The 26,576-nt window shown below is 34.8% G+C and overlaps 1 protein-coding gene across 3 annotated transcripts in view; it reads left to right on the forward strand.

The window, feature by feature from the left end:
- Positions 1 to 26,576, forward strand: part of S6k (Ribosomal protein S6 kinase) — a 366,025-nt gene that overhangs the window by 320,140 nt on the left and 19,309 nt on the right. For all 3 annotated transcript variants that reach the window (XM_090400916.1, XM_090400917.1, XM_090400918.1), the window contains exon 15: positions 10,115 to 10,301. In XM_090400916.1, coding sequence (XP_090257042.1) covers positions 10,115 to 10,301 — 187 coding nt within the window. The remainder of the gene's footprint in view (positions 1 to 10,114; positions 10,302 to 26,576) is intronic.

Consider the following 26,576-nt stretch of genomic DNA (forward strand, 5'->3'; position numbering starts at 1 on the left):
GAATTGACCCTGAGCGATAGTCTATTCTTTTTCTTTTGCTAGCCTCTAAATTAATCCCCATTCCAAATTTTCTAAGAATTTACTTAATATTTTAATCTCTAGCCCCTCACATACAATTCCTTATGACTAATCTTTTCTGTTTTACTTAGCAAATTTTTTTATATCACAACTGTAATATATTCCTTCTTTTATTATTTAGCTCAACAAACACTTTTTGTTATATATTTTACTTGGATGCAAGAATATTTTTCTTTAAGTAATTTATGTATTAGCTCTTATACAGGGGTTTTATTTTATTTTTTCTTCATGTTACACCATGATAACTGAAAATTCCACATAGTGAAGGTATCAGGGTGTAACAAAATGGAGCTAGCTGAGGAATTAGATAAGTACCAGATCGACATAATAGGGGTGACTGAAACAAAAAAAGACAAAACTGGTGAGATCTTTCTGAGCAATAAATACAAAATGTTATATTCAGGAAATGACAATCAAGGAAAAGAAGGAGTAGCCATAGTATTCAACACAAAATACGAGGCTAATCTTCTTGAATGGCAGGCAGTCTCAAGTAGAGTGATGTGGGCAAATATCAGAATGGGGAAATTGGACAATGAGAATTATTTGTGCCTATGGTCCCACAGAAGGTTCTACTAAGGTACAAGTGGAGGAATTTTTTGATACTTTAGAAAAAGCAACCGACACAATGAAAAAGGATAAGTTGGTCCTTGTTAGGGATCTAAATAGCAGAGTAGGAAATGATTGCCAGACATACAAAAATATTTTGGGAAAATTTGCAGAAAAGAGCAAAGCTAATAATAATGGCAAATACCTGTTGGATTTCTGCTCAGGACATGGACTGGTTTGAACATGGACTAACACCATGTTCAAACATAAAAATGTTCACAAATTCACATGGAGAGAAGAGGCAAGGAATAAGAAAAGGCTCATTGACTATGTTATTGTTGATAGTGATGTTTTCTCCATGGTGCAGGACACCAGAGTGTACAGAGGATTTGAAATTGGAAGCAATCACTATTTAGTCTTGAGCAGGATAAAATCGAATTTCATATTGAAAACAAAAACATGTAAGAAAGTTTTAAAGCGAATAAAAGTTGAGCAGCTCTCAGATGTGAACTGTAGACTAACATATACAAAGATTATTGAAGAAAACATGAGAGTTTGAGAACAGGAACCAAACTTTGGAGATTCAGTAGCAAGCCTTGAAGAAAACTCTGATTGATTCAGCCAGAGAGGCATGTGGTGAGGTTGTCCGCAATAATAGAAAATTCAGAACTCAACGGTGGACACAGGAAGTTAAAGAGGCAGTAAAAAAAAAGAAGAAAGCATATCAAAAGTTCCTGGCAAATAAGTCAGCTTTTGCTCTTAGAGAATACAGAGACAAATGTAAGAAAGCTAAACAAAAGTCATGAGAGGACTTTGGCAAGAACATAGAAAATAAATATCAAGAAGGTGGTAAGATATTCTGGAGGTTGTTGAAGAAGCTTAGAAATGGAGGAAAAAATGCTGTAAAAGGAGTTAGAGATGATAAAGGTGACATGAAAACAGGAGAAAAAGATATCCTCGAAGTATGGAGTAATTACTTTGGGTAATTAATTCAATGAAACAAGCAGTGATAGCACAGTGGTAAAAAACACTCAACAGGCATACAGTCAGGAATACATCTCCATACTTGAAGTAGAAAAAGCCATCAAAGGCTTGAAATGTAGAAAGGCAGCAGGAGTAGATGATATTCGACCAGAAATGCTGAAATATGGTGGTATAAAAGTCTTACAGTGGCTGCACTGCATAGTTCAGAAAGCCTGGACAGAGGGACGAATTCCCGATGATTGTAGTAGAGCTTTAATAGCACCCATATATAAAAAGGGAAATAAAACTGAATGTGAGAATTACAGATAATTCCCTGAGTGTTCCTGGCAAGATCTATGCAAGTATACTTGAGAAACGGTTGAGAAGAATTGTGGAAGAAAAGCTTGGTGAAGATCAAGCTGGATTCAGGCCAAATAGAGACTGTCAGAAGATCTTCACTTTACGACAAATAAATAGTTGAGAAAGCATGGGAATATAACAAAGATCTGTATTTAAGTTTTGTCGATCTGGAAAAGGCATATGACAAGTTGCCAAGAGAGAAGCTATTCGAAAACTACAGTTATATGGTGTCAATGGGCCATTATATCAAGCAGTACTTAATCTTTATTTGAGTTGTAAGTCAGCAGTTAGAATTGAAGGAAGTACAGGAAGATGGTTTAATGTTAAATCTGGTGTGAGACACGGATGTACATTATCCCCTCTGTTATTCATTATCTATATGGATCACATTATGAACGAAAGTGGTATTAAACATGATATCAGAATTGGAGATGTTAATGTCAGCTCTTTGCTTTATGCAGGCGATGTTATACTTCTAAATAAATCCGCTACAAGTTTGCAAGATTCTGTGACTAAATTGAATAACTGTTGTAATAGATATGGTATGAAGGTCAGCATTAAAAAGACAAAGACAATGAAAATAGGTAGAATTGTTGAAAATGTCAACTGTGTTGTGAATGGGGAACCTGTGGAACTAGTAAAACATTTTAGCTACTTAGGCACGATTTTTACTGAAGATGGTATTAAATGTGGAAATAGACAACAGAATCAACAAAGTTGGTATGGTAGGCAGTCAATTGAATAAATTCATATGGAATAAGAGAGAAATTAGCCGGAACACTAAATTAGCTGTCTACAAGACAGTGTTCAAACCAGTTTTAACTTATGGATCTGAGAGCTGGGTCAGAAGTAAAACACTTGACCAAAGACTAGAGACCGCAGATATGAGAGTCCTGAGAAAGATTATAGGAATGAACAGATGTCATCAATGGCAATATCATATTAAAAACGAGGATATTAGGAAAGAACTTGATGTTGTCAGCATCCAGGAATGCGTTAGCAGAGCTAATCTCATAGTATGGTCACTTAAACAGAATGGGCGAGGAAAGATTAGCAAAACAAGCATTCTCTGCCAGGTTACCAGGAAAACGACCCAGAGGAAGACCAAGATATAGGTGGATTGATACGGTACAAAGTGCCTTAGACGATAGAAATATAAGATCTGATAATGTTGGAGTCTTGATAAGTAACAGACTGATTTGGAGGAAAATTGTAGATAAGAAGTTAGTAATGATATAAATTTTTCATGTAGTACTATCATATCCTGTACACCCCTTGAGGGTACATGTCAAGAATTTGATGATGATGAAAAGAACAAAAAAAGAAATAATAAATAATTAAAATTAAATACATTATTTTTAAGATTAATAATAACTCTACTTAGTCTTAAAACATTTTAAATTTGTTTTCATTATTTCATGGCCCCTCCTTAACAAAGCTTATGTCCACCAAGGGGGCCGCGGCTTACAGTTTGGGAAGCGCTGCTTTAGAAGATAGAAATATAAGATCTGATAATGTTGGAGTCTTGACAGATAACAGATTGATTTGGAGGAAAATTGTTAATAGGAAGTTAGTAATGATGTAAGTTCTTCGTGTAGTGCTATCATAATATCCTGCACAACCCTTGGGGAATACATGTCAGGAATTTGATGATGATTATCAAGTTTATTCACTGTTAGGGTAGCTGGATTGCAGGAAATCAAGCTTCAAGGATAAAAAAAAGCAGAGTTCTGAATGATTATCAGAACTTCAAGACTAAAGCAGACAGCAGATGAATGACACAATGAGCAAGGAATATCTGACTACAAAAGAGCAAGGAATATCTGACTGCAAAAGAGCAACAGTAATTGCTATACTTTTTTGCAGTCAGATATTCCTTGATCATTGTGTCATTCATCTGCTGTCTGCATTAGACCTGAAGTTCTGAAAATCATTCAGAACTCTGATTTTTATAATGGTAATGGTAATTTGGGGTTTAGTCAAAAACATAGTAGATTTTTGTTTGTAAGTGATAGTGCTTATCATTTAATTTGGTGTTTATACTATAAATGTTAATGAATGAATATGGATAAGGTGTTTTGAGCTTTTAAATTTTGGGGGAATTTTTTGAGTGTGGTGTTGCTTAAACAGAATGAGAGAGGAAAGGGTTGTCAAAATGAAAAGGGAAGTCCAATGGCAATATGAATACCAGAGGAAGACTATGGTGTGGATTCATATAGTTAGAATTGTTCTCGAAGACTCTAACATAAGATCTAACAGAGTCCTGGACCAGTAGCAGATCACTTTGATGTAAATTATTGATAGAAAGCTATTAATAATGTAAATTTAACCATTTAGTACTGCATAATATTCTTTTCATCCCTTGAGGATGCACATCTAGAATTTGATGATACTTTATTTAACAGACTAGACTCTGTGGAAAATGTGGAGTGAGTTTTATGCACCATAACACCTACCTTCTGTGATGGTTGATGTGAAATTATCAGATATGCAGTATAACCTTTAAATGTAAGTTTTTGGTAGACTAAAAATAATAATAATAATAATAATAATGATACATGGAAGTATCATTCTTGTTCACTAGTATACATGATGTAGCTATTAATTTTATCTAAAAACTGTAGTAACTCTGTTTCTGAGTGCAACCAGGCCAAAACAAAAACATCATCTACGAAACAAATTGAAATGTGAAATAAAGTATTAAAGAGGTGATATGAAGAAGTCTAATATGTGAGACAGAGAGAGGACTATGTATTATGGTTCTTTCAAATTGTCTAGCTTGTTTTTCCAAGTAAAATAACCAAATCTGCAGTCGCAAAATAACTCAGTGTCTTCAGGGAAGAAATCCTCTCACCGAAAATAAGGAGTTTTTGGGAGTGGTATTTTTGTGAATAAAGAAATCACATTAAAGGAAATCAATTCATTTTCAAGTAAAAAGATTTCTCTTTTCTTTAGAATTAATGTTATTTTCTATGTAGATCTAAAATGGCTAATAAAATTTCAAAATTGATTAGCTAACTAAACCTAACTAGGTGGTATGTGGGTAAATCAAAGCAGTTAGTTATTGAGTGTAAGGAAAAAACTTATGTATCTTAGGGAGTCCATAAATTCACAGAACTCTGGCATGATGAATACATAAGTTATCAGTGGTAGACATATCTTGGGAATGCATTTTGTCTAATAACTTCAATTTATTTTTTTTAAATTGACTTTTTTGTTGGATCTCTGCTGATCACGTGAATGGGTTTATCTCTAATTAAAATACTGAATTTCTGATTGTACATGTTCATGTACAATCAGATATTCTGTATTGCATTCATCTGATCTCACAATAAAATGTTATTGTTCCAACATTCCAAGAAAATGTAGTATACCTGTGAATCTAAGGATATATTTGGTGGTGACAACTTCAATTTATATCAAACTTCAGTGATGACTTAATGTTGCTTCTCCAAGCCTGCTCCATCCAGTACATCAGATGAACTACACAAGATACAAACTACCATGATTACTAATGCATATAATCAAGCTAACATTCAGCTGATCTTTGATAATTGGTTCCGAACTAAATCTCAAATGTTAAGAGTTGCCATACTCTTCCTTAAAGAACAGATAGCTTCTTTTTTTTTTTTTTTGTAAGTGTGCATGCCATTCTGAAACTAGTTCAGAAACTGTCATCCTTTCTGCCTATTACTATTACAGTTTGTTGAATGACTGTTCAATAAACTGGCTGATCATCTAAGATTAGAATTAAAAAACACAAAGATTATATGAAATACTTAGCATTTGATAAATTTGTCTTGCATCCGATGCCATCTACATCTAGTTATAAGAGATCATTGGAACCAAATAAAGATCCCTCACAAAAGTCATTTCAGATTTTGATCATATTTTCATGGAGACTGTAAAATGCTGTCTCTTAATTTGAGTTGTTCAGACTGTTTGCCAGTGTCAGAATTTTGGAGTGATCAACATAAATGTTGTTAATAGTATTTCCCAAAATTCATATATTTCTTTGATGGAAAGATAAGTGTGGGAAATCCATTAAAATTATTACAACAACAACATATATCTATATAATCAATATATATATTTTGGTTGGCATCCTGTCTTTTAAACTATTATCAAGGAAATTTTGGGCAATTTTAATTATGATAGTATAGATTGGAATGAAGCGATACCATTTAAGAATAAGAACAATGAATTTCTTGAGAGAGAACTGTCTCAGGTAGCATGTAAAGGGGAAGGGGTTACAAGGATCAAGAATTTTAAATCTGATCATTTCATCAGAGGATGTAATTGTGAGTGGGGTTTTGCATTTTCCTAAAGTTGTTGAGAGTGATCATGAAGTGATCACCTGAGTTGTGGCTAGACACATGCAGACTTTGTGATGAAAGTATATGTGCAATTACAAGGCTGGTAATATGACACGATTAGGAGACATCTTGGAGCTATGGCATGGAATGAGAAGTTGAGCAGTAAGGAAATAAATGCTGCTTGGGAACTGACAAAAAAAAAATACATAACATCAATATGTGAATGTATTCCAAAAGTAATAAGGCTGAATATGATTGAAGATGGGTTTGTTAAAGGGAGATCATGTTTTACTAACTTGCTTATGTACTATAACAAGGTGACAAATACCTTGGACAGGGGAGATGCATGTACAGTGGTGCACTTAGTTTCAAAAGTTTTTGATAGACATTTTGATGATTTATTTAACATGACAAGCTGTTAAATAAATTGAAATGGATGGAATTTGATAACAGACTTCTAAGTTGGATTGGTGACTGACCATTAGATAAGTATCAGAAAGTTGGATATGGGGGGGGTGCAGTATCCTGGAAGAGGAAGGCCACTCGCTAGTGGTGTGCTGCAGGGGTCAGTTTTGGGATTATTGTTGTTCAGCTTGTATATTAATGATATTAGGATGGGTTTAACTGCTGATATGTAGCATCTTTGCAGATGATGCAAAATTGGGGAGAGCAATGCAGAGTCAAGCAGATGTTATGGCCTTACAGAATGACTTGAATAGATTGCATCATTGGACAGGCAAGTGGAACTGTTAGTTCAGTGTTGCAAAGTGTAAGGTTTTGAAATTTTATAAGCAACAATAAGATGGAAAGTATACACTTGGTATACTTTCCATCTGGGAATTCAGGGACCACATTGCACAAGTTGTGAAGATGTCACATTGGATAATGGCAATGATTAGGAGAGCCCTGACATGCAGAAATAAAGAAGTTATGATGCCATGGTATAAGATCTTGATCAAGCTTCATATGGATTATTGTGCACATATTTAGTCACTGGGTTTTCTTGGTAATGAGGATATGTTAGAAAGGGTACAGAGAAGATTCATAAAGTTGGTTTGTGGTCTTTGCAGTACAAGGAGAGATTGAGAGAATGTAAATTGCAAAACCTCATAAATAGGAGGAGGGGGAGATTTATGATTGAGACATAAGTTAGTCATGGGATGTTATTAGGTTGACGTGGAAGAGATTTTTCATAGAATGGGATGGAGGTGTAGAACAAGAGGCCATCCTTGAAAACTGTATAAGATGGGTGTGAGCAGAATAGTGAGAAGTGAGTGGAATGCATTGTCTGAGTGTGTTGTAAATGTAGACACATTGAATTAGGTTAAAGCATGGTCGGATGAGCTTTGTGATCAGTGTTAATAATAATAAATTCAAATACAACAATGTGCATGCAGTGTCAGCCCGAGCAAATTTTTGAGCATGTGCAAGATTTTTTTCTCCACCCTTCGGTCAAAATACATACATACATACATACATACGCATGTACACACGCACACACATATGTATATGTATGTATGTATGACGATTCATTGACTCAGTTGAAATACATATTGAAAAATAGAGTTGAATGATTTAAACCGAGAGTTAGGTAAAAAGGGGGATTTAATAGTAAAACACGACCAGTTTCGGCTTATAACAGCTTTCATCAGGTGACATTATAAAAGAAAAGAAAAAACACTAAACACTGAAGGTTAAAAATACTATGAACAACATAGAGAGTCTCTATACATAATTAGCATGAAAACGTTGTAGTTCTATTTAAAGCTGTTCTTTCATTTGTTGCATTGTTGGGAGAGTGCGTGCTTACAGCATCACGTGAATGCCAGTACATGAATCACAGCTGAATGACTATCTGGGAGGTTGTAGCTCAAGTTATTATTTAGATGTTCAGGGTAGAGGATGATTTCCTTAGATTCTACGATTTTTCTCTCCGATTCATCATGGCAACGAAAGATGTTAGTAGATTGGTCCCAGTGGACTGTATGACTTTGGTTTTCTTCATTAGGATCAGCCAAGAAAAGGATATGGCTTGATAAGGCACTGGCTCGCTGTCTCTTGCAAGCAATGTCCCTCATGTGTTCCTCCATACATAATTCGATAGATTTGTCCGTCTGGCCAAAATAAGGAATATCACAATCACACCAGGATATTTAAGATGATGATGATGACAAGGTTTTGGGTGGCTTATTAAGGAGTGGATTTTTGGAAGTGGAGTGAACAAAGTTCTGATATTATATTTTCTTAGAATCTTTGCTAATTTTTGTGAAACTGAACTTATGTAAGGAATAGATATATTGCCTTTAAATTATTTATTTCTTCTGTATGATGATATATATATATATATATATATATACTCTATAATATAAAACGATAAGGCTTTTTTTTGTAACATTTTTGTGTCACGTTTTTTGTCAAGTTATATGAAATGTTTTGAAACTCGGGGCTACCCTGAGTGTCAAGTCTTCAAAATTTGAGTCATCAGAATTCAAGGAGAACAGGCCTACCAGTCCAGAACTCAGGGGGTTGGGCAGAGGGGGAAGGAAGTCCCCCTTTCGAGTCATCAGAATTCAAGGAGAATTGCTAGGAGTTAAACTGCTCCATTCTGCAGCCTTTCATTTGTGATATTATTAGGAACCCATGAGTAACTGTAAAAATAGTATTTTATACAGCAGTAAACAAATTTAGCGCATGGCTCGTTACTGGTATGTGAAAGTACGGAGACATTTTAAAAACAAGAATGTAGTAAACTAAGAATAAAATAAATATAACAGTTGAACTATAACATTTGCCTGATAACTGCATATGAGAGCACATATACAATTAATTATTATTCATGTTTTTTAAATATACTTTTTATATTCACTTTATATGAAAAGTCTATTAATTGCATATGTACTCTGTGTAGTTTTCATTCAGATTTTTAATTGTTATTTAATTTAATTTAATTGTTAATTTTATTTTATTCTTAATTTACTAAATTTTTCTTTTTAAACTATTTCTGTACTTATGTTGCCTGTAATGAGCCATGTAGTGTTTTGCCCATTGACTAAATTTGTTTATTGCTATGTTAATCACTATGTTTACAGTTTCCCATAGGTTCTTAATAGTATCATGTGACTGGCCAGAGAGTAGTAGAACAGAAGCACTCTGGAAAATCTGTTGTCATTGCAATCTTGTTTCATGTAACTGTTTGTTGTTTTTGTGTTTTCATACTCTGATGATGTGATGAGATAGTCATCACAAAATGTAAGTGCTTCACATTAAATACTTTATTTTTCTTTGTCATTTATGTGTATAGTTAGTTTACTGGAACACTAATAGCATAATATTGGATCCTAATAGCATAATAGATTAAAACCTAACATCTTGTGGCAACACAAGACTCCATCCAGAATATCTGTATTAACACTGTAGTGCGTTAATTAATTTTTCTCCCCCTTTGGTACATGTTTTTATTACATTTTCAACCTTTGTATAGCTGGGTACCAGTTTATTCTGCATAATGTTTTGCAGTCCATCATATATACATGCATGTGTACATGTATGTATATAGTTTATTGAATTTAATAAATTGATTTGCAGTAATTACACATTCATTTATAAATTGATTTTTGATAGCTCATATGCCATATTTGAATTTTTATATTTCATGAGGACCAATAATTTTATTCTATGAACTGGACCACACTTTGGGAAATGCTGTAATGTATATATACACACAAATGCATACATACATATAGATAGATCTAAAATATCTCTAAAAAAACTTATTAATAAATAAATATTTAATATTTATAAATATTTTATTTACACAGTGGCTTTATACAGATTACCATTGTATTTTATAGCCCCTTCAGAATAGTCAATAATTTCTCCTTTGATGAAGCTTCCAGGAATGGTAGCATCTCTCCTAACGTCCGACAGGGAGAGGAACAGATGGACATTAGCATACCTCATTCATCTCAAGAATATCCAGGAATTTCTAGGCCACCTCGTTCTCCTGCAATTCCTACCAGAAATATACATGGACTGAAAGTAAATATTTTAATATATTAAAATAATAATAATAATACTTCCAAAAAAAAAAAAAGTCTTGTAGAATGTGATAAATATCTACTGTATGTACAGCTGTACACACACACACAAAGAAAAAAAATTATATCTCCTAAAATACATATTCTGTTGTGTTGTGCTTGTTAGCAATGAATGTTGCATATATATATATATATATATATATATATAGTCCATCTTGCATATAGCTTAACCTACTATTTTTAGGTGCATTTTTCAAAATGCATAGTGCCTATTAGATTCATTTTTGTCTCTTTCCATATACAAAACTTTATTCTGAATGTATCGAATTTAATGTATTTGGTATAACGGGGATGGGCTGGCAATTTGGGATTTAGCCGACCAAATTGTATTCTTATTGGCTTAAATCAATATACAAAATGATGGTACAACATGACAGAATTTCGTGCCTGTTGGGGCGTCGTCCGGTTAAACAAGCCCCCCTTTGTTTTCGCCAGGGAACCAGCGCAAACAACGAAAAGTCAGCTACTGGAACAAATCTGAAAGCACACCGCAACTCAGCATCATTATAGTTAAAGCTCGGTACTATCAACATAAGAAACCTGAATGGCAAAGAAATGGAGCTAGCTGAGGAATTAGATAAGTACCAGATCGACATAATAGGTGTGACTGAAACAAAAAAGACAAAAACTGCTGGGATCTTTCGGAGCAATAAATACAAAATGTTATATTCAGGAAATGACAATCAAGGAAAAGTAGTAGTCATAGTATTCAACACTAAATATGAGGCTAATCTTGAATGGCAGGCAGTCTCAAGTAGAGTGATGTGGGCAAATATCAGAATGGAAAACTGGACGATGAGACTTATTTGTACCTATGGTCCCAGAGAAGGTTCTACTAAGGTAGAAAAGGTGGAATTTTTTGATGGTTCAGAAAAAGCGACTGACACAATGAAAAGGGAAAAGTTGGTCCTGGTTGGGGATCTAAATAGCAGAGTAGAAAATGATTGTCAGACATACAAAAATATTTTGAGAAAATTTGGAGAAAAGAGCAAAGCTAATAATAATGGCAAATACTTGTTGGATTTCTACTCAGGACAGGGACTGGTTATTACTAACACCATGTTCCAACATAAAAATGTGCACACATTCACATGGAGAGAAGAAGCAAGATATAAGAAAAGTCTCATTGACTATGTTATTGTTGATAGTGATGTTTTCTCCCTGGTGCAGGACACCAGAGTGTACACAGGATTTGAAATTGGAAGTGATCACTATTTAGTCTTGAGCAGGATAAAATTGAATTTCATATTGAAAAGAATAACATGTAAGAAAGTTTTAAAGTGAATAAAAGTTGAGCAGCTCTCAGATGTGAACTGTAGACTAAAATACACAAAGATTATTGAAGAAAAAATGAAAGAGTTTGAGAACAGGAATCAAACCTTGGAGATTCAGTGGCAAACTCTGAAGAAAACATTGATTGATTCAGCCAGAGAGGCATGTGATGAGGTTGTCTGCAAGGATAGAAAAATAAGAACTCTATGATGGACACAGAAAGTTAAAGAGGCAGTGAAGGAAAAGAAGAAAGCATGTCAAAGGTTCCTGGCAAATAAGTCAGCTTGTGCTCTTAGAGAATACAGAGACAAATGCAAGAATGCTAAACACTGTATAAAACTAGTTAAACAAAAGTCATGGGAGGACTTTGGCAAGAACATAGAAAATAAATATCAAGAAGGTGGCAAATTATTCTGGAGGTTGTTGAAGAAGCTTAGGAATGGATGAAAGAGTGCTATAAAAGGAGTTAGAGATGATAAAGGTGCCATGAAAATGGGAGAAAAAGATATCGTTGAAGTATGAAGTAATTACTTTGAAAAACTGCTAAATGAAACAAGCAGTGATGACAGCACAGTGGTAAAAAACACTGACCAGGCATTCAGTCAGGAATGCATATCCATACTTGAAGTAGAAAAAGCCATCAAAGGCTTGAAACGTGGAAAGGCAGCAGGAGTAGATGATATTCGACCAGAAATGCTGAAGTATGGTGGTATAAGAGTCTTACAATGGCTGCACTGCATAGTTCAGAATGCCTGGACAGAGGGACGAATTACCAACGATTGGAGTAGAGCTCTCATAGTACCCATATATAAAAAGGGAAATAAAACTGAATGTGAGAATTACAGAGGTATTTCTCTACTGAGTGTTCCTGGTAAGATATATATGCAAGTATACTTGAGAAATGGTTGAGAAGAATTGTGGAAGAAAAGCTTGGTGAAGAACAAGCTGGATTCAGGTCAAATAGAGGCTGTCAGGATCAGATCTTCACTTTACGACAAATAGTGGAGAAATCATGGGAATAAAACAAAGATCTGTATTTAAGTTTTGTCGATTTGGAAAAGGCATATGACAAGGTGCCGAAAGAGAAGCTATTCAATACGCTTCAGTTATATGGTGTCAATGGGACATTATATCAAGCAATGCTTAGTCTTTATTTGAGTTGTAAGTCAGCAGTTAGAATTGAAGGAAGTATGGGAAGATGGTTTAATGTTAATTCTGGTCTGAGACAAGGATGTACATTATCCCGTCTGTTATTATCTATATGCATCATATTATGAAGGAAAGTGGTATTACACATGATATGAAAATTGGAGATGTTAATGTCAGCTCTTTGCTTTATACGTATGATGTCATACTTCTAAATAAATCTGCTACAAGTTTGCAAGATTCACTGACTAAATTGAATAACTGTTGTAATAGATATGGTATGAAGGTCAGCAATAAAAAGGCAAAGACAATGAAAACAGGCAGAATCATTGAAAATGTCAACTGTGTTGTGAATGGAGAACCTGCGGAACAAGTAAAACATTCAGCTATTTAGGCACGATTTTTAGTGAAGATGGTAAATTAAATACGGAAATAGACAACAGAATCAACAAAACTGGTTTGGTAGGAAATCAATTGAATAAATTAATATGGAATAAGAAAGAAATTAGTCAGGGCCAAATTAACTGTATACAAGACAGTGTTCAAACCAGTTTTATCTTATGGATCTGAGAGCTGGGTCAGAAGTAAAACACTTGACCAAAGACTGGAGACCGCAAATATGAGAGTCCTGAGAAAGATTAGAGGCGTGAACAGTGGCATCAATGGCAATATCATATTAAAAACGAGGATATTAGGAAAGAACTTGACATTGTCAGCATCCAGGAATGTGTTAATAGATCTAATCTCAAGTGGTATGGTCACTTAAACAGAATGGTAGAGAAAAGATTAGCAAAACAAGTGTTCTCTGCCACGTTGGCAGGAAGACCAAGATATAGGTGGATTGATACGGTACAAATTCCCTTAGACGATAAATATTTAAGATCTGATAATGTTGGATTCTTGACAAGTAACAGAGTGATTTGGAAAATTGTAGATTGGAAGTTGGTAATGATGTAAATATTTCATGTAGTACTATCATATTCTGTACACCCCTTGAGGGTACATGGCAGGAATTTGATGGTGATGATGATGGTATTATTATTAGAAGTCATAGCTATATAACTGGGAGGAGAACTTCCACACAACCTTTAAGGAATGCAGAGAACTCGCCGAGAATTCCTACCCGACATTCATTCCTCACCTTCATGTGTTGCTCCCTATTAGTATCTACCTGGATACTGAACAAACAAGGATAGGCTGACAATTGGGATTGGCTTATCCAACCAAATCATATTCTGCATCAGCTTAAACTTAAATGAAATGATGGTATTGTCAGATCGTACTTTCTTGTTTTTGATCCACCATCTTGTTTTAACTCTGTTCTTAAACACTAAATAAGTTGCTGGTTGATTACTAATTTAAATATAGTGAGCTGTTTTGACTGGCTTCTGCTACTAGGTCATGTGCAATTTTGTTTTCAGTGATCATATTGTTAAGGTACTCATCAATGTCTGGAAATCCAGAGTTTGCATGTGAGTCCTTGAAATCACTGAGAAACAGTGGTTCAAAACCATATAAAACCACAGCAGGGGCTTCCTTTATAGCAGCATGCAGGGCTGTTCTACTGGCAAAAAGGGTGTGTGAAAGGAAATTATCCCAATTAGACAAATGATTATAAGCAAGTTTGGATAGGGTTTGTTTCAGGGTACGATTCATCCTCTCACACATTCCGTTTCCCTGGGGGGTGATAGGGAGTGGAAAAGCTTTTTTATCTTCAATAATTTACACTTCTGAAGCATGATTTCAGCTGTAAAGTTTGAGCCTTGATCAGTGAGGAGTGTTTGGGGGGGTTCCATATCTTGAAATGATCATCTTAAATAATTTATTAGCTGCTGTTTGTGCAGTTTGATTCTTCATAGCTGTGGCTACTGGAAACCTAGAGAACATATCTATCACAACAAGTATATACCTGTTTCCTTAGAACTAATAGGGAACGGACCAATGATGTCCATGGCTATAGCTTGAAAAGGGCGACTAGGGATAGGGAAAGGTTGAAGAGGGAACGTCCTCCGTAATTTGATTTTCTTTGACATAGATGGCATGAAGACACACAACGTTCAACGTCTCGTCTCATTCCCTTCCACACATATCTGTCTCTTATTCTCCCCCATGTCCAGTAAAAACCTCGGTGTCCTGCTAGATCAACATCATGAAAGGTATACAATACCCAAGGAATCATGACAGCAGGAACTACTATTTTGTCCTTCCAATTTCTGGTGATATCTTGTTTTGCTATCAGGAGGCCATCATCATCTAAGAATGTAGAAAGGAGTGTTCCTCCAAGATTCTCTCCCCTTTCTTGATTCATTGATATATTCCCCCCCATGTTGGATTTAGTTTTTGCACATCTATAATGGAGAATTTGCTCCAATTATGAAAGTGTGGGGGTTTTCCTATTTTTCTTCTCCCTCATTTGCTTTGGCTATCAAATTCATTATCTTTTTCTTTGCACTGGTACTTTCATCTACTTTATCATCTGAGGCCCTGGATAGGCAGTCAGCAACTACATTAAGTTTTCCAGGAATATAGCATATCTGTAATTGAAATTCTTGTAATTCTAGGGCCCATCAAATAATCCTTTGGTTTTTATCCTTCATTGTGGATAAGAAAGTTAGGGGTTTATGGTCAGATCTTAAAAAAATTTCTTGTCCTAATAACATGTATCTCAATTTTCTTAAGGTATGCACAATAGCTAGTGTTTCTTTTTCAATAACTGAGTAATTTTTTCTGATGCAGATAGTTTTCTACTCAAGAATACAATGGGTCTAATCTCTTCTTCCTTCTTTTGTTCTATTACAGCTGCAATGGTGTCATTTGAGGCATCTGCTGCAAGATAGAAAGGTTTTCCAAGTGTGGGATGAGCGAGGACAGGAGATCTGGTTAATGCTAAATTGAGGGATTTATGGGCAGATTCCTTCCTTTCCCCAAAAGAACCTTTCCCCCTTTTTAGTTAATTTGATTATGGGTTCCATTATTTGAGAACAATTGGGAATGAATTTTCTATAGAAGTTTACCATTCCTAAGTATCTTCGTACTTGTCTCACAGAGATGGGAATTTTTGCCCTTAGAATGGCAGAGATGTTTTCTTGAGTGGGAATTATTCCAGCTTCATTGACAACATGTCCTAGGTATTCAACCTTCTTCATGAAGAGTTTACATTTTGAGCACTTCAACGATAGATATGACAAGTTCAGTCTGTTTAATACATTATTTAAGATTTCTTTATGTGATGTTAGGTCTGGAGTGTAAATTAATAAGTCATCTTGGAAACATATGACTCCCTTTCCCAACATGTCTGAGAGCACAGTGTTCATAAAATAGCCACTGTTTAGGTCCAATTTTGAAAAGTACTTTGCTCCTTCTAGACTAGTCAGAAGTTCTTCTATGTTAGAGGAAAATCAGTGGGTTTTGTGACTTTATTAATCTCACGCAGATCTAATACAAATCTCAGATTTCCATCAAGCTTTTCCACCAATAAAAAGGGGCTATTCCATCTGGAATTAGACTTTTCTATGATCCCAGCTCTTTCATAATCATTTAGAACGATTTGAAATTTATCTAGATATTTAAGGGGAGTTTTGTACTGCTTAGTATACACAGGTGATTCTGCAGTGATTTCAATGGAATGTTCTATCTTGTCTGTACAGGATAACGAGCTAATATCTTCAGTGAATGTTTGGGGATATAATTGGAAAATTGATAGAATGAATTTCCTTATTTCTACTCAATCGGTCTTTGTTTCTGCCAAATTGATAGCTTTGTGCAACAATTTCCTTTTTTTTTATCACTCAATCCGTCTTCAAAGTTCAAGGTTTCAATCTCCATCCTGTTACATTCTCTCCTTTTATTCTCTTCATCGTACATTGGTTGATAAATCATGCCACATGAGGAAATGGTTTCACAGGCAAAGTCACACATGAATTTATTTTTCTCCAGGAAATCAAGTCCTAGTATGATCTGGTTATTCGTGTCAGCAATTTCTGGAAGGATAATGAGTTCATTTGAGAACTCCTGGAAAACAAGGTATGGAAAATTTAGCATTTATTTTTCTTGTGGCAGTCAGTTCAATTTTAGCGATTCCAGTGATTTTTACTAGTTTTTGAATTAGGTTTTTTTTTTACTTCAGTTCACCTTAGCTATCCCAATTTATTATTTCATTGTGGCTTCAACAAGAAGGGCAGAATATGTGCTTTTATCATATCTCATATTCCTTGCTGGAGGTTACTAAACTTAAAATGGCCTCTACATGATCAGCTCTGGCTCAGGATTTCCTTTTCTCACTTTGCAGCCTCTTTGCTGTTTATTGCTCTTCTAATGCTGATGACCATGCTGATTTTTTGATCACTTATCTTTGAAAGTTGATTTTGTAAATCTAATCCAGAGCTGCTACTCCCTTTCCCTGATCATATTACCTGAGGATAACATCTTGTGTTTGTCATTTAGAAGAATCTCACCTGTTTTTGTTTTCTTTATTTCGATAGCAGCAGTTATATTAACATGTTGTTTCTCTAATTCTTCTGCTACTTTTTTTCTATTGATACTTACAATGATGTGCCTTTCCAGAATTCTACTGTTTTCAAGTTGGAGTTTGTTCCAGTAGCATTATATACTGGAAAGGAAGTCAATTTTTTTTTTTAAATTTGCAGTTTCCTGGAATACTAATTAACATATTACTACAGCAGATTTCCTTGCATTGATTTAACAAGCACTTTATACTGTCTATACCTGTGAGGCAATAGGAGAAAACCATGATGGCATGTATGTAATAAGAAGTATTAAAAACAAGTGGAAAAAGAGACTATGAACAAAAGGATGGCCATTTTATTTAATTAAAAGTAGGTTTGAACAGCTAATTCCGTCAACCTTAACAGGTATTTTATTAAGGTACGTACGTAACAAAACCAATCACAAAATAAATCTCAGTAAATATGAAAATAAGGATAAAAAAATCATTGGCATTTCATTCCCAAAGAGGATTAGGTGACATTCATTTAACCCTAATATTTCAGTAGACAGCCAATCTCTTGTTGCCATCATTGGGAGTGAGTGAGTGCATTCCCGTGGCATAATAGATAAGAGACACTGGTTCTGTCCTTCCTAACTAGTATTTATATATATGCATCTGTGTGTGTGTGTGTGTGTGTGTGTGTGTGTGTGTGTGTGTGTGTGTGTGTGTGTGTGTGTGTATTACAGCCAGTTTTAGTGCGTCAGTTTTGTGTAATTCTGGTATGTTATTATTTTGGTATTTTTTTTAAATATATAGCAAATATAAAAATTAACAAGTAACTACAGCAAAGTATTTCATCTTCTGTTTTATCTTAGGCTCAATGGTCTGTCATGGCAAGGTAACTTGGCTTCTCAGAAACCTGCTAACTGCATATGATAGGATAGTTAATCCTGTCATCATCTGCTACGTCTGTAAATTTCATGCATTCTTCTAGCAGTTTGCCTAATGAAAAGCCCAAGTGTTCAGGTGGAAAAACCCTGCCACCTCTGAATGAAGCCAGCTAACTTGCCTTCAGTTGAAAAGCTCTGACAAAGGTTCTTCATGTTCAGTGCACTGTCTACTAATTGAGCCGCAGAGACTCTTACAACAAAATATGGTGAATCAGTTATATCTTCTTTACCTGTGAGTGCTGTGCCATATCAGAATTCAGGTTTTTGTTTCCATAATTTCAATATCTGACAAGCGTTGTCTGTCTCAAATTTGTTTGAGACAAATTTGAGACAGAAATGCAAGAAAATCTACTAAAGTTATTGAATCATCTACTGCATTTCATTGAATAGTTAATCGTTCTTATACCAGAAGAAAAAAAAATTTAATAAAGTGATTCAGGTCAAGATTATAATAAATTTCTTGCATATTTTGGTTATAAATTTGAAAAAGATGTATTAGAAAGCAATTTTTTTCAGAGTACACTGCATAAATTATTTTGTAGAGCTTACAAAGATATGATAGCATACGTACAGATAATTTCCATGTCCTGTAATCAAAATATATTGGTGTAGATCAGTATTTCCAAAGTATAGTATGCATGCCCTTGGATGGTGGGGGAGAAGAGCAAAAGGCCTTTATGGGATGTGAGGCATTTTTTTTTACTTTTATATTTTTTTATTACTTTATTGTAGCAAACAGCTGCAGGTTTCTTGGCATGTATCTACTGATCTTATGTGTTTGGTTGACACACAATTACATTCCAACTTCATTGTTTGAATAGTTTGCAATTAAAACTTTAAATTCTAATAGTTCAAACCATGGAACTCCACTAAATTTCATTTATCTCATTAATTTTTTTGATAATTGAAAATTTAAATTTCATTATTTGTTTGTGCTTCCAATATATATATATATATATATATATATATATTGGATTTGTATAACTAAAATTTATTCAATAATAAAAAAAGTTTCACATGTTCATAGTTTATTATAATGCAAAATTTTAGTAATATAAACGCAAAACTTCACAATTATTTCAGCATCAAGAGCTTAGGAGCAGTTCCAACAACTAAATATGCGTTAAAATGAAACACTGAATACTATCACAGTTACGAACAACAAATGATATTCTTAGGGAAAGAGTCAAAGATATGATAGATTGAGAAGTTTTTGACTTGGAATAATGCTCCAAGAAAAAAAAATTTTTTTTAAATAAAACAATGTTTAATGAGATTAAAACTATTATATTATAATAACATTTATATTCTTCTTATTATTGTGCTATCTTCTATCGAAGGTCAGCGACCATCTTGGCAAACAAACTGCGGTCTTGTGCTAATCTGAGCAGTTGTGCACTGCTCTTTCCTGTCCACGTCTTGATGTTGTCAAACCATGATATTCTTTTTCTTCCTCTAGTTCCTTTGCCATCAATTCTTCCTACCAAAATAGTTTGTAGAAGTTGGTATTTGCTGTTTCTCATGATGTGGCCAAGATATGTTTTTCGTTTCTTGATTATTTGTACAAGATGTTTAGCTTTGCCAATGGATTTTAAGACCTCTTCATTGGATTTTTTCTGTCCATGATATCTTTAGCATTCTTCTGTATAGCCACATCTCAAAGGCTTCGATTTTCTTGATGGTTGTCGCCTTCAATGTCCATGTTTCAACTCCATAGAGCAGAATAGACCACACGTAGCATTTCAGCATTCGGCATCTGACTTCCATGTTTAGGTCTTTATTGCAGAATAGTGTTCTCATTTTCATGAAGGACTGCCGTGCAACTTCAATCCTTGTCTTCATATCTATTTCTGGATCCCACCGTTCATTAAGCCAACAACCAAGATATTTATATCTTGACACTCGATCAATATTTTTCCCATTGAGTGTCAGTTTCATTGATGAGGCTGGATGTTTGCTGATGATCATGTATTTTGTCTTGTTGATGTTTATATTTATTCCCATTCTTTGGCTTTCTATGTATACTCTGTCAATGAGTTTTTGGAGATCCATAATGTTATCTGCAATTAGCACAGTGTCATCTGCATATCGTAGGTTGTTAATAATCTTTCCATTTATTGTGATTCCCTCTGGACATTCTTCCAATGCTTTTTTAAAGATTACCTCTGCGTATATGTTGAACAGGAGTGGTGAGAGCACACATCCTTGTCTCACTCCTCTTTTGATGTTAATATCACTGGTGGTAATGTTGTCTAATTGAACGGTAGCTGACTGATTCCAATACAGATTTGTTATTAGTCTTATGTCTTGTTCGTCTAGCCTTGTTTGTTGAAGGACTTCTATTAAGTTAGTGTGTCTGACTTTGTCGAATGCTTTTTCAAAATCTATGAAACACATAAAGACAGATTTCTGTTTTTCTATGCATTTTTGTATCAATATTTGGGTACAGAAAAGGGCCTCTCTAGTACCAAAACCATTCCGAAAGCCGAATTGTGTTTCTCTTAGAGTTTCTTCACTTTTTCTATAAATGCGATTCTGAATTACTTTCAAAAACATTTTTAATGTTTGGCTCATTAGACTAATAAGTCGGAAGTCACCACAGGAATTCGCTCTGGGTTTCTTTGGGATAGTGATAAATGTAGATTTGAGCCAATCTGATGGAAATTCGTCACTTTCATATATTTCATTAAATAGTTTTTCAAGAAGTTTGATGTTATCTGGTTCTATTAATTTTAAAAATTCTGTTTGCACACCATCTGGTCCACTGGCTTTTCCTGTTTTACTTGTTCATATAGCATTCTCTATTTCGCATTTCATGATTGCTGGTCCTTGAATGTTATCTTTTATATTTATAGGCTTCTGTCTAGTATCATTGAAACGTTCTGTTACATATTTTATCCAAATCTGTGCTTTATTCTCTTCTTCTAGAACTATTTTTCCATTTTCGTCTCTTAGAGACACTATTTGCTTTTTCCTCAGTTTTCTGGAAATTTCGTTGATTTTCTTATACAGATTGAAATTATCATGTTTCTTCTGAAGCAGTTCAATTTCAGTACATAAATTTTTCATCCAATTTTCCTTGGCTTCTTTTATTTTTTTCTTGATGATGTTATGTGTTTCTGTATACCTGGCTAGGTCTTTGTTTTTGTACATTCTTCTTGTATCAATAAGAGAAAGAATCTCATCTGTCATCCATTCCTGTTGTTTTATATTATTCACATAACCTACATCTTCAATACTTGTTGTTACGATGGCATTCTTTAAGCTATTCCAAAGAGATTCCACACTTTTATTTTCTTCTATGTTAATCTGTTGTAATCGCAGGTTAAGCTGTGTCTTGGCACTTTTATTTATGTTCAGGTCTTTCAGTTTTTCTACATCAATTTTCTTTTTCTTCTTTTGTGATTTTTTAGCCGATTTTAATCTAAGACGTACTTCTGCAACTATGGGATTGTGGTCTGAATGAGATATCTGCTCCAGGATAAGTCTTTGCACTCTTTATACTACTGTGGAATCTTTTATTTATCAGTATATAATCAATTTGATTTTGGACAATGTTATGTTGGTTATCTTGAGGCGATTTCCAAGTGTACAGTCTTCTGGGTGGAAGTTTAAACCAAGTATTTGCTATTGTTAGATCTTCTTCCTGACAGAACTGGACTAGGCGATCTCCTCTGTCATTTCTGGTGCCTAAGCCATGTTCGCCAACAATTTCTCCATCACCCCCTCTTCCTACTTTTGCATTGAAGTCACCCATCACTATGTTTATATCATGTTTCTTTGTTAGGTTTTTAATCTCTTTTAGGTGTTCATAAAACTCTTCAACATCTTCACTTTTGTCAGCTGTGGGTGCATAAGCTTGGATGATATTTATGTTAACGGGGTTTCCCTTAAGTTGTAACAGCATTATCCTTTCAGAAAATGGGATCCAATTTAGTACTAATTTATTGATTTCTTCATCTACTATTACAGCTACACCATGTCGATGTTTGTTCTCATCATTCCCAGAGTAATACATTGTTGTATTATCTTGTTGACACTTTCCAGATCCTGGCCATCTTGTCTCGCAAATTCCCAAAATCCGGATGCCCAGCCTCTTCGTTTCTCTTGTGGCATTTCTTAATTTGCCAGCTTCATACAGAGTTCTGACGTTCCAAGTTGCAATTTTAAAAGTGGACACCATTTTGAGCCCGGAGATTCTTCGCACCCCTGTCCCATTTAAGGGACGCCGGAAACTTGGGGCCAATTGTAAGGGTTTGCTTGCCATGGTGGTTGTTCTGGAGATAAGGTAGAGCAGTAGTTTCTCCGTTTGCTTTCTGCTCTGCAGTATTACAGACGTACACAATATAATCATATAATCAAACATTTATATAAGTTTCATTTATAAACAGTGTTCAAAGCAATAAATACAAAATGTTATATTCAGGCAATGACAATCAAGGAAAAGAAGGAGTAGCCATAGTATTCAACACAAAATATGAGGCTAATCTTCTTGAATGGTAGTCAGTCTCAAGTAGAGTAATGTGGGCAAATATGAGAATGGGGAACTGGACAATGAGACTTATTTGTGCCTATGGTCCCACAGAAGGTTCTACTAAGGTAGAAGTGGAGGAATTTTTTGACGCTTTAGAAAAAGCAACTGACACAATGAAAAAGGAAAAGTTGGTCCTTGTTGGGGATCTAAATAGCAGAGTAGGAAATGATTGTCAGACATACGAAAATATTTTGGGAAAATTTGGAGAAAAGAGCAAAGCTAATAATAATGGCAAATATCTGTTGGATTTTTGCTCAGGATAATGGACTGGTTATTACTAACACTGTGTTCCAACATAAAAATGTGCATAAATTCACTTGGAGCGAAGAGGCTAGGAATAAGAAAAGTCTCATTGACTATGTTAGTGTTGAGAGTGATGTTTTCTCTCTGGTGCAGGACACCAGAGTGTACAGAGGATTTGAAATTGGAAGTGATCACTATTTAGTCTTAAGCAGGATAAAATTGAATTTCATATTGAAAAGAATAACATGTAAGAAAGTTTTAAAGCGAATAAAAGTTGAGCAGCTCTCAGATGTGAGAGCTGCTCAACTGTAGACTAAAATACACAAAGATTATTGAAAAAAAAACGAAATAGTTTGAAAACAGGAATCAAACCTTGGAGATTCAGTGGCAAACTCTGAAGAAAACATTGATTGATTCTGCCAGAGAGGCATGTGGTGAAGGTTATCTGCAAGGATAAAAAAAAACAGAACTCCCTGGTGGACATAGGAAGTTAAAGAGGCAGTGAAGGAAAAGAAGAAAGCATATCAAAAGTTCCTGTCAAATAAGTCAGCTTGTGCTCTTAGAGAATACAGAGACAAATGCAAGAATGCTAAACACTGTGTAAAACTAGCTAAACAAAAGTCATGGGAGGACTTTGGCAAGAATATAGAAAATAAATATCAAGAAGGTGGCAAAATATTCTGGAGGTTGTTGAAGAAACTTAGGAATGGAGGAAAGAGTGCTGTAAAAGGAATTAGAGATGATAAAGGTGCCATGAAAATGGGAGAAAAAGATATCCTCAAAGTATGGAGTAATTACTTTGAAAAACTGCTAAATGAAACAAGCAGTGATGACAGCACAGTGGTAAAAAACACTGAGCAGGCATGCAGTCAGGAATACATATCCATACTTGAAGTAGAAAAAGCCATCAAAGGCTTGAAATGTGGAAAGGCAGCTGGAGTAGATGATATTTGACCAGAAATGCTGAAGTATGGTGGTATAAGAGTCTTACAGTGGCTGCGCTGTCATAGTTCAGAAAGCCTGGACAGACGGATGAATTCCCGATGATTGGAGTAGAGCTCTCATAGTACCCATATATAAAAAGGGAAATAAAACCGAATGTGAGAATTACAGAGGTATTTCCCTACTGAGTGTTCCTGGCAAGATCTATGCAAGTATACTTGAGAAACAGCTGAGAGGAATTGTGGAAGAAAAGCTTGGTGAAGAACAAGCTGGATTCAGGCCAAATAGAGGCTTTCAGGATCAGATCTTCACTTTACGACAAATAGCAGAGAAAACATGGGAATATAACAAAGATCTGTATTTAAGTTTTGTCGATTTGGAAAAGGCATATGATAAGGTGCCAAGAGAGAAGCTATTCAATACGCTGCAGTTATATGGTGTCAGTGTGGCATTATATCAAGCAATACTTAGTCTTTATTTGAGTTGTAAGTCAGCAGTTAGAATTGAAGGAAATACAGGAAGATGGTTTAATGTTAAATCTGGTGTGAGACAAGGATGTACATTATCCCCTCTGTTATTCATTATCTATATGGATCACATTATAAAGGAAAGTGGTATTAAACATGATATCAAAATTGGAGATGTTAATGTCAGCTCTTTGCTTTATGCAGATGATGTTATACTTCTAAATAAATCTGCTACAAGTCTGCAAGATTCTCTGACTAAATTGAATAACTGTTGTAATAGATGTGGTATGAAGGTCAGCAATAAAAAGACAAAGACAATGAAAATAGGCAGAATCATTGAAAATGTCAACTGTGTTGTGAATGGAGAACCCGTGGAACAAGTAAAACATTTCAGCTACTTAGGCACGATTTTTAGTGAAGATGGTTAAATTAAATATAGAAATAGACAACAGAATCATCAAAGCTGGTATGGTCGGAAGTCAATTGAATAAATTCATATGGAATAAGAGAGAAATTAGTCGGAACACTAAACTAGCTGTATACAAGACAGTGTTCAAACCAGTTTTAACTTCTGGATCTGAGAGCTGGGTCAGAAGTAAAACACTTGACCAAAGACTAGAGACCGCAAATATGAGAATCCTGAGAAAGATTAGAGATGTGAACAGATGGCTTCAATGGCAATATCATATTAAAAACGAGGATATTAGGAAAGAACTTGACATTGCCAGCATCCAGGAATGCGTTAGCAGAGCTAATCTCAGGTGGTATGGTCACCTAAACAGAATGGGTGAGGAAAGATTAGCAAAACAAGTGTTCTCTGCCAGGTTAGCAGGAAAACGACCCAGAGGAAGACCAAGATATAGGTGGATTGACACGGTACAAAGTGCCTTAGACAATAGAAATATAAGATCTGATAATGTTGGAGTCTTGACAAGTAACAGACTGATTTGGAGGAAAATTGTAGATAGGAAGTTAGTAATGATATAATTTTTTCCTGTAGTACTATCATATCCTGTACACCCCTTGTGGGTACATGGCAGGAATTTGATGATAATGATATAAGTTTCTTAGATGAAACTATTTGAATATTTTCCAAGAGGAGTCAACATTATTCCAAGAGGAGTTAAAGCTAGATAACTGGAAGAGAACCTCTTCATATCTTTAAGGATTGTGGAGAAATGACTAGGGGTGCTGACCTATGTCTAATCTTCACCTTCATGCATTGTGCCCTCTTTAGTAGGTATTCACTATACTGAATGAATGAGGACATGGTGACAATTTGGAACTTAGCTGACAAATTATATTCTGTATCAGATTAAACCAGAAACAAACTTGATACACAAGGAAATGTCATGTTGATTTACATGTTGCCTGGTTAAACAAATACCCAAACTGTTTTGGTAAAGGAACCAAGACAAACATTGAAAAGTGAGCTACTGAAACAAACAAATAGACTAATTTGGAGGAAAACTACTGACAGGAGATTAGTAATGACATAATTATCTAGTACTGTCATAGTATCTTGTAGTATCCCTTAAGGTACATATCAGGAAACTGATGGCTTTTCAATAGGATCTGTTTTTGTCTCCTTCCTGTCCACATGGTATTCTCTACTTCTGCTAGCAACTTCTTTTTCTTTTATACTTTTTATGTTCATCATAAAATATTAATACCAGAATCACATTTAAGCGTAAGTGATTCACTCACATTTAAATGTAAGTGATTCTGGTATTAATATTTTATGATGAACATAAAAAGTATTAAAGAAAAAGAAATTGCTAGCAGAAGTCGAGAAGTACCATGTGGACAGGAGGGAGACAAAAACAGATCCTACTGAAAAACCATCAGTTTCCTGATATGTACCCTCAAGGGACACTTGCACTGGATTTGTTTTGGAGTACAACATTATCTGCATAAATCAGAGCAGCTGGAGTAGATGAAATCAGGTTTAATGCCACTTTCTTTCATCCAAGATACTATGCAGTAGTATCTTGGATGACAGTAATAGATGATTATGTCATTAATAAGTGGCACTGCAGTATTGACATATTTAGTATTTTGTACTTCACTTTGCTCACACTTACTTGAATGCTAACAAAGTCAAGTTACTTCCTAATATCATCATTTTTAAATGATTCTGCCATTCATTCCATCTGTTCACTTTTCTAATTTTTCTCAGAATGTTCATATCTGTGGTATCTAGTCTTTGATCAAG

This window comes from Typopeltis vanoorti, chromosome 11 (genome assembly GCF_054136105.1).
Source record: "Typopeltis vanoorti isolate ZY-2024b chromosome 11, IOZ_Tvanoo_1.0, whole genome shotgun sequence".
Lineage (NCBI taxonomy): Eukaryota > Metazoa > Arthropoda > Arachnida > Uropygi > Thelyphonidae > Typopeltis > Typopeltis vanoorti.